The sequence below is a fragment of the Physeter macrocephalus genome, chromosome 5 (genome assembly GCF_002837175.3).
Source record: "Physeter macrocephalus isolate SW-GA chromosome 5, ASM283717v5, whole genome shotgun sequence".
NCBI lineage: Eukaryota > Metazoa > Chordata > Mammalia > Artiodactyla > Physeteridae > Physeter > Physeter macrocephalus.
In genome coordinates, this window is record NC_041218.1 from 20,670,214 (window position 1) to 20,680,130 (window position 9,917).

A 9,917-nucleotide genomic window follows, 5' to 3' on the forward strand; every position below is an offset into this window, starting at 1 on the left:
ATTCCAAGATTAGTGTACCTAACTCTTCATTTCAAAAATGTAAATGACACCTCCAGTCTGTGGTTTCCTCCAAAATAGAAGACCTCAAGATCAGTCCCTGTAGAGGAATTTGCCCTGGCAGAACGTGTCAGCGTTCTTGAGGACAGTGTATTTTCTCTCCCCTTGTACTTGGATTTATGTTAGACCAGGGCTCAAGTACATCCCTGTTCTCTTGAGTATGAAGAGCACCTGGAAACATAGTGTAGTAGCTGTCACTTTAGAAATCGGAATTCTTGAAAGAAAAACCTAGTGCCAGAGCAGGCTGTACTTTATCATTGTTTTCAGATGAGCTATAAATTACATGTAAATGGTTTCATAGACTCATAAGCTGTTAGAGCTAGAAGGATGTAGAAATCTCGTAACCTAAACACATCTTTTCACTTGGAAAAATTAACAGCGAGAGAATTTCAGTGATCTGTAGATGGGGCAGAGTCCAGACCAGAATAGTCTGATGCCAAAGGCAGTACGCTGTTCCTTATAATCAGATTGCAAACATGGGTGATCCGAATCACCTGGGGAGTTTATTTTAAATGCATATGCCTGGTCCATCCCCAAGAATCAGATTCAGGTCTGAGGCGGGACCTGAACATCTGAACTTACAACAAATTCCCCAGGTACCTCTGTCCACGGAGAACCACAGCTCGGGAGCCCATTGGCCTGAACTGCATGAGAGGTCTTCAGCCTCTCAGAGGTCCTGCCAAGGCTCCCCGCATTCGGGAGATGCGGAGCTGCTGGTCACTACCTGCCAGGTCTGAGCCACCTGCAGAGGTCTGATCAGACTCACTAGTTCCTTTCTCAACCTCGGGAACAAATCAGAAGATGTCTTGGACAGAGGGCAGGAGCCTCTGAAAAAGAAGTTCTCTTCTCCCGTCCTCTTGCCCCCATTGAAACTGTAGGTGCTCGCAGATGAGGGACCACACCCGGTTGTCCTGGGAGAAAAGCACCAACCTGGGAGGAGAGAGGCACCAGCCGAGGAGACAGTCCCCTGGCCAGCTCACAATTGTGACTGGACCCTCCCTTGGCTCTGCTGCCCCCAGTCACCCTGCTCCCCTCCCCTGGACCCACATCAGAGGCCCGCCTCCTTAAGCAGATTGCTTCCAGTGTACACAGATGCCCACCTTCAGGGAGCACGGAGATAAATCAGGAAGGTTCACCTTCTGGGAAGGCTTATGGGAGTGTGCTTTTATTGTGTCTGAAGGCTTCTTTATCATCACCACCTAATGACATTTATTAATCGCCTAGCTGGGCTGCTTATCCTCAGGAGGATGCGTGAGCGGTCCAGAGAGCTTTCCCATCCATCCTTCCGTGGGGCTGCCCTTCAAATTCGGAGTCACATCAAAGCAAACTAAATTCCAAAGTTTAGATTTCTTACCCCAGCCTCTTCCATCCTAGGAATCCTTTTCTAAACCGCTTTCTGAGGGTAATAATTGCTTTATGGCATTTTCTTTTTTTTTAAAATCTGGGTTTAATGGAAGAAGTATTACCATGGTAATAGACTTTCATTTTTCTTAATAGGCACTTCTTTTCTAGTACTTATGCTTCAAGAGTTAGAAGTGCAGTATATTAGTGTTTTGTCTGTTATTACAGCAAGTTGTATAAACAGTTAATTACTTGTAACTTAATTTGAATATCACACAGAGCATGTGTTATAAGAAGAGATGAAAGTAGACCCAGGCATAAAAAAGTTAAGCTGCGTTTCCTTCAAAGCAGAAAGAATAAAGAACAGCACTTGCTGGGGGGAGGAGGCAGATACTGAAGACAAAATAAGTTAGCTAATCAGATTTTCAGGAGGCCAGGAGTAGTACTTGGCGCACAGGCAAAGCATGCATTGTGCTTCTCATAAATTGAATTGATTGCTTTCCCTTCTTTCTCACTTACAGTCTTCTCCTTCTGTCTCTCTCACTCCCTGTTCTTCCTGGGAGGCTCCATTCTCTTCCACTCCCCACTTTTCCTGTCCCTCCTTAGTGAAAACTCAGGTATGTCAGGACGTATTTCCATTTTAGTTTTCTCCTCGTAAACCTTTCCCCTGTAAGCAAGCGTTCCTTCTTCCATACCGAACTTTGCTAGGTCTTTGAAATCTTGGTAAGATGCTGGGTGAGCTCAGACGGAGACAAGCACTCTGAATGATATCCTTTTTAAAAAAGACCAAGAACACTATTTTTATTCTGTCCTGATGGTTGCGAGCAATCCAGGGTTGCCATAATTCCCCTCAGATATGTTGAGAGCGCCAGTAGCTGACACACTGCGACGATAGTCGCCCCTCCAAGAAAGGTGTAATTCAAAAAACAGTTGATGAGATTACCGTGTAACAAAAATATTAGAGGAATACAGTTAAGATCGTCTTAATCAGTGGAAGTGACACGCAGCCTCTGCTCCCCAGGGGACCTGCTCCTGTCTGACACGGCGGGCTGCAGGCCCTTCCTTCCTTCCTCAGTGGCTGGAATCAAAGAGAGACTTGGGAAAAGAGCAGTGTGGGTGCCTGAACCATTCTCCCCTTTTATTAATTTACCCAGCTGTTTATAAAAGGTGTTTCTGCAGGCCCCAATACGTGAACGATGAGCAAATGCAAGGAATTTCTTTCTCCACATTAAGTGTTAGCAGTTCCTCAAATGAAGAAAGCAATTTTTTATAACTTGTAAATCTTCTCCCTCAGTCTTTGGGGAATTTCCTATGTTAATTTATGCAGCGTTAAATTTATGCAGTGTTGAAATTCAGCCCAGCAACAGCGACTTACAGAACCGATACAGAGATGGTAGGAGAACCTGTAGGTGGAAACTGACTGATATACAGCCCCTGCCAGGCCTCAGGATCGCTCCAGCCAAAGTTCCTTAGGCCTGGATTTGGGCAGGTTTTATTGCATAGTTGTGATACAGTAAAAACACAGAATGTTTTACCAATTAATTCATCTAAAAAGTTTTTCAACGTGACGTTTGTTAATGTCTCTGACAGCAATGAGGTGGTTTTGTACCACCTCTGGCCCCCATTGGTAGCAGCTGAGTGCAGTTTGACAACATGTGTATAGACCAGCCCTGGGAGACACAGCCTTGCCCCCATGTCTTCAGGGAGTCACCCAGGAATCAGGTGAACTGCCGTGCTCTCTTTGAGGATGTGATTTTTAATACTCATAGCAAGGTATTTTGTGAATGTGGTTACTTCTCTGTGTTTTATATTGGTTCAAAAATTTTCTTCTAGTGTCTTCACGGTAGACTGGCCCACGATCTTCACAGCAGCCAGGGTCCAGCTCCTCTCTCTTATGAGAGTCTGACATTCTTAGCATTATATGGCCTGGCTGAAAATTACCCTTCCGTATTTGGTTGGGGTGGCAGGGAGGAGAAAAGTAAAAAGATTTCCTAGACCCTTGTGAACACTTTAACCGCTGCTTTTAATTATGTGTGGTCACTGCGGATTATTCTGCAACATTTGAAAAGAGGTATGTTGTCACACGGTTGTCACTATAGCCATGAGACCTAAATTGTAGAATGAGGCACAGCCATGTGGTTTTGACCAGGCAGGTAAGAGCTGATAGTTCCCATTGGTATGCTGAAGTAAGTAGCGAGTATATAACCCACAAAGTGGCATCACTCACAATACGATCATTTTCTTTAGTAATTAAGTGCCCTTACGTGGCCCCAGTGTAGAGGGCTGCTTTATACTGACTTCCGTTTTGTATTAATAAATAATGTTGTGGCGAGGTTGTCTATATATCTGGAGTTTATAGAGCTTCCTGTCTGCGTAGTTGGACTTTCACAGGTCAAGTCACAAGGGTATGTGGATCAATGATACTGTGACATTGCCTGGTCTGACACTTAGATTGTAAGTGCTCGATTTTTAAGTTTTCCAACAAATACAGGTGAGTTTGAGAGGAGCCTCACATTCTGTTGTTCTACAAGACGACTCTGCTGAGTGGAGTCTTCCACTTAATCTGCTTTGTCTTTCCGGTTTTCTCTAGATGCATCTAGCTTTTCTAATTTATTCAATCCTTCCTCCTTGACCGCATCATTGTCTTTTCTGACCATTTCTATATGCGTCCTCTACAAACTACTTTGTCTGCTTTTATATCTGTTCTTCTATTGTGCCCTATGGACGTAGGCTTCTTAGAAGCCTGTAAAATCATGAATACCTTAGGATAACCTTTAGGATAAGCTATTCATCCTGTGTTTCTGTGACCCAATATGCTTATCTGTCCTTCTCCTTTTCCTTTTCTGCCCCTGTACTTCAATCTGTTTTCTTCATCTCTGACCTTAAATCTTTAGCTCTAAAGACCTTTGACCTGTTTCCCAAGCCTGCAACTTCCCTCTAGACATTTCCTTCCGGGATGTCTCATCATCTTCCCAGACTCCCAAACCCCAAATTTATCTTCCTCATTCCCAAGATGACTCCTCCCACTGACTTCCCTGTTTTTCTTGGTCACACCACCTTTCTCCCTGTCAGTGAGGCGCCACCATACCTGAGGTCTCATCACTGCTTTTTTTTCCTTCCCTTGTCTTTCTATGACTCTGTTTCTTGCTCCCACCATAGCTTCGTTTCTAATCTGTCTCCTCCCCGGTTTCCCACCTCCAGACTCTCCTCCATTGGATCCATTGTGCTAAGGAAGTCTGGGTAACCTTCCTAAATGACATTTTCCTATTAAAGACATTCATTGGATTCCTAGGTTTTTTCAGTGGCCAACAAGGAAGTATCTCAGCCTGACATTCACAGCAGGCCCTTTTTATACTCTTTTCCTTGGAACGTCCTGAGTGCCTACCCTTTCCTCTAGCTAGGCCTGTCTCTCTCCTGCATTTTTCATCCCATACATACTGGGCTTTTTCCCTCCTCTGAATCTTTACCAGTACTTGTCCCCCTCATCCCTCCCTACCTTCTGTCTATATTCTATCCGTAGTGAAAGATCATCTGAGGATCCTTCCCTGATCACTCCAGCTGCAGAGAGTTATCCTCTTCTGAAATAGGCAGCACCACTCTGCTTTTGAACTAATACCTTCCCTGTAAGAGTACACAAAAAATTGGGAACTAGGAGAAGACAAAAAATTACTTTGTCCTATATATTCTTTTGTTCTTCTTGAATTTTATACTGTGTGCATGTAGTACTTATTCAGTAAAATAAAATTTTAACATATATTTAGCAAATGTATTTTTAGAAATAGCAAGTTATTACTCTGTATTATGCTTTAATTTTCCATGAACATGTGTATTGGTTTCCCCATATCACCTAACTCAGTACAATGAGTACCTAGTAGGAGCTCAGTTAAGAAGCTGCATGAATAAGTGGCTGGAAGGGTGAGGGATGGAAGGAAGAAGGCATGAACAAATAAGAGGCAGTCTTGGGCCTGACCTAGCTCTTCTTCCTGAGTAATTTCAAAACTAAAGGGGAAAGGATCACTTTTGCCTTCTTAAAGTTTCCTAAAAATGGAGACAGTTCATCTCCTGCCCCGGCTAGTTAGAGTTTTAATCTGATAGTTAAGAATTTTTTCTGTCTAGGATTTTATATATAGAAAATCCTAGAAACTCAACCGAAAAAAAAAACTGTTAGAATTGATCAGCAAATTCAGTGAAGTTGCAAAATACAAAATTAACATACAAAAATGAGTAGTGTTTCTATACACTAACAATGAATGTTCTGAAAAAGAAATTGATCCCATTTATAGTAACATCAAAAACAATAAAATGCTTAGGAATATATTTAACCAAGGAGATCAAAGATCTCTACTCTGAAAGCTACAAGACATTGATGAAAGGGATCAAAGAAGATACAAATAAATGGAAAGGTATTCCATGTTCATGGATTAGAAGAATTAATACTGTTAAAATGGCAATACTACCAAATGCCATCTGTAGATTCAATGCAATCCCTATCAAGATGCCAGTGGTATTTTTTTATATGGAAATAGAAAGAAACACTCCTAAAATTTATTTGGAACCACAAAAGACCCTGAATAGCCAAAGAAATCCTGAGAAAGAACAACAAAGCAGGAGGCATCACACTTTCTGATCTCAAACTATACTGTAGAGCTATAGTAATTAAAACAGTATGGTACTGGCATTAAAACAGACACATTAGACCTCTGGAACAGAATCGAGAGCCCAGAAATAAACCCAAGGATGTACAGTCGACTAATATTTGACAAGGGAGACAAGAATACTCAATGGAGAAAGTCTCTTCAATAAATGGTACTGGGAAAATTGGATATTCACATGTCAAAGAATAAAACTAGACCCCTATCATGTACCACACACAAAAATTAATTCAAAATTGATTAAAGACTTAAATGTAAGAAACCATGAAGCTCTTAGAAGAAGACATAGGATCAAAGCTCTGTGACCTGGGTGTTGGTGATTATTTTTTGGAAATCATATATAATGTACAAGCAACAAAATCAAAAATAAGTGGGACTACATCAAACTGAAAAGCTTGTGTAAAGCAAAAGAAACCAACAAAGTGAACAAACAACCTACAGAATGGGAAAAAAATATTTGCAAACCATGTTTCTGATAAGGGGTTAATATCCAAAATGTATAAAGAACTCATACAACTCAATAGCAAAACCAAAAAATATCCAATTAAAAAATGGGCGAAGGATCTGAATAGACATTTTTTCTTCAAAGATGTGTGAATGGCCAACAGGTGTATGAAAAGATGCTCAACATCACTAGCCATTAGGGAAATGCAGATTAAAACCACAATGCAATATCACCTCATGGCTGAATGGCCGTCATCAAAGAGGCAACAAATGCTGGCATAGATGTGGAGAAAAGGCAGCCCTTGTGCACTGTTGGTGGGATTGTAAATTGGTGTAGCAACTATGGAAAACAGTATGGAGGATCCTAAAAAAATTAAATATAAAACTACCATATGATCCAGCAATTCCACTTCTGGGAATATATCCAAAGGAAACAAAAACACGACTTGAGAATACATCTGCACTCCCATGTTCATAGCAGCATTATTTACAATAGCCAAAACATGGAAACAACCTGTGCTTATCAATAGATGAATGGATAAAAAAAGCTGTGGTATATATATAGACAGTGGAATATTATTCAGCCATTAAAAAAACCCAAGGAAATCCTACCATTTGCTACAACATGGGTGGACATTGAAGGCATTATGCTAACTGAAATAAACCTGACAGAGAAAGACAAGTACTGTATGATCTCACTTATATGTCAAGTCTATATACAAAAAACAAACATCAAGCTTATAGACAAAGACATAAGATTTGTGGTACAAGAGGCAGCAGGAGGCGGGGGGAGAGGTATAGGAAGAAGGATTGGAGGAAGGTGGTCAAAGATACAAACTTCCAGTTGTAAGATCAATAATTACTAGGGACGTAATGTACAACGTGACGACTGTAGTCAGCACTGCATTATGATATAGCAAAGTTGTTAAGAGAGTGGATCCTAAGAGCTCTCTATACAGTGATAATTTTTGTCTTTTTTTGTATCTAAATGAGATGATGGATGTTAACTAAACCTATTGTGACAATCATTTCAGAATATATTTAAATCAAACCATCATGCTGAACACCTTAAACCTTATACAGTGATATATGTAATTAATTCTCAATAAAACTGGAAAAAAAAATTCTTCCTGTCTACTGTTCCTCACCCACGCCCACACAAATAACTAAATAGAATGTAGGGGCCATTTTTGTAATTTGGGAATACATACTTAGATCTGTGTAGCTCCACCCAGCATTATGAGTTCAAGAACATCTGCATTCTGCCTGGCGTGAGCAGAGGTTTCAGGGGGAGCATCTTGTCTTCAATTGAGAGGTTCCCTCTCCTCCCCCACTCCACCCCTGCCCCCTTAGCAGTAGCTTTCCCCCAGTCTCTGCAGCCGCTAGAAATGCTCCCACACATCCCCAAAAGTCCAGGGTAGTGAGACGGCACGCACACTCCCCACTATGCCCCCCACTCTCACAGTCCAGGGCGTGTTCACCTTTAGGGTTCCGTTTGATATGGTGGGGGGAGGGGTCATTTGGAGATGATACATGATTAAGCAATGATGTTCTTTAAAGGTAGTCATATTTCGAGACCAGGGAGCATATGCCTTGCTATATGTGCTTTTGAGGTAGGTCTTTGAAAAGCAACACAAACAGTACGAAATAGCTACTGCCCATTTTTGGTCCCCTCCTTCTGGTGGTAAATCTTATTTTTCTATTTCTCTTTCAGAGCATACTTGAGAAGGGAGGATAAAATCAACTTTTAGAACAAGCAGAATTCCTTCAGCGTTAATTCCAGAGGTGGAACATTTTTTTTTTTCCTAGTAAGAAAGCAACTCATTTAAAGAGAAGACCACTAAAGAGAAGCATCAGAGAGCAGATTCAACAGAAGCATATCACAGTTTGATCAGCAACAGTTTGAAAAGCCAAGGCCTAGATCAGGGATCAGCCATCAAGGGCGTGCTACAGTGTTAATAAATCCATTTATGATGATTAAAAAGAAAGGCAGTCCTCACCACCTTCTGTACTTTCTATTCAACTTCCTCTTCTAACCAAGCTCCATCATTGGGTGAACCTGCCCTCCTACAAAGCTGGGGGTTGGGATCGAGGGCTGAGGTCACTGGAGTGGGGAGAAGAGAAGGCCAAACCCCTCCATCTCGGGCCAGCAGTGCTGGGCGGAATTGGCTAGGCTGTGGCATGTTGGGTTTCTCTCTTTTTCTTTTCTCCCTTGACTGTATAAGAGCTACTTTATTTTAACTTATTATGGTGATCATGTAAGAAGACAAAAAGGAGAGAACATGTACCTCTTTTACTGGAATAATGTTTCTGATTATGAGTGAAATAAGGCATTTTTTATCAACATGAAGGCAACCTTGGCTTCTGCAACCCCTCGTCTATCATGAATACTGACTGGTATCTTTACTTCACTCACTGTCAATAATAAATATATTTTCTGATGAAGACTGTCATTGTAGTCTGGGGCCTCGCGTGTTGTTTTTTTGGGTTTTTTTTGCCAGGTTAGATGGTTATACTTATGGGAATTGAGTTGATTTATATTGTTATTAATTTGTATTTGTGTGGTGCCTTTACTCTAAAAAGCTCTAGTACACTTTGCAGATCCTCAGACAGGCAAGAGATGCTTATAATTTGCCTCTCAGGTACGTAAGATTCAGTAAGATCTTTACAAATTGCATGAACCTTCCTTTCTTTGGGATGACCGAAGTCATCCTGCCTGGGGCAAGCACTAGATTAGATAACCTTGTTTAGGAACTTCTGACCCTGCAATACTAGGAAAATGTTAAAAGGAAAAAAAAAAAATTGACCCTGAGACTTGATGAAATTGGAAAGAGAAGAAAAACTTCCTGATTATAACTCTCACTTTTCTACCAGAGGATTAGTGCTTCAACACTGGAAGTTGGAAATGTGCATTCACACCAAATGGAAAGATCGTTCTGGGAAATAGATGAGAAAGAGAATGCCAGTGATCTGTGATGTCATCTGAATATCTTTTGTCATGTAGAACTTTTATTTCATTTTTATCTTGTTACGGAAGGAGATAATTTAGCAAAATAATTAAGATTACAGGCTCTGGAATAAGATGCATCTGTGTTCAAATTGTGACTCTGCTACCTACCAGCTGGAGGACCTAATTAAGTCACCCCACCATACTAAGCCTCAGATTCCTCAACTGTAAATTGAGGGGAAATGCAAGAACCTGCTTTGTAGGCTTATGGTGAAGAGTCAAGATGCTTTCCACATACATTTGGTCGGGTCCATTGTCGTTGGATAAGTGACTATAATAAATTGGTATTTGGAGCTGGGGGCATGGAAGGAACAGCCACATGTCTTTTACTTAGAGAAAGTTGGGATGAATGTAACTTGTGTCAGGAAAATTTCAACCAGCCCCCTTACATGTCACTGTGGCTTGTCATGCATCTG

The 9,917-nt window shown here is 41.2% G+C and overlaps 1 protein-coding gene across 1 annotated transcript in view; it reads left to right on the top strand.

Annotated features, from left to right (window-relative positions):
* CHCHD3 (coiled-coil-helix-coiled-coil-helix domain containing 3) overlaps positions 1-8,941 on the top strand; it is a 299,018-nt gene extending 290,077 nt beyond the window's left edge. Inside the window, exon 8 of the mRNA XM_007128150.3 lies at positions 8,209-8,941. Within this exon, the coding sequence (XP_007128212.1) occupies positions 8,209-8,232 (24 nt within the window). The 3' untranslated portion in view covers positions 8,233-8,941. The remainder of the gene's footprint in view (positions 1-8,208) is intronic.
* Positions 8,942-9,917: the final 976 nt, after the last annotated feature.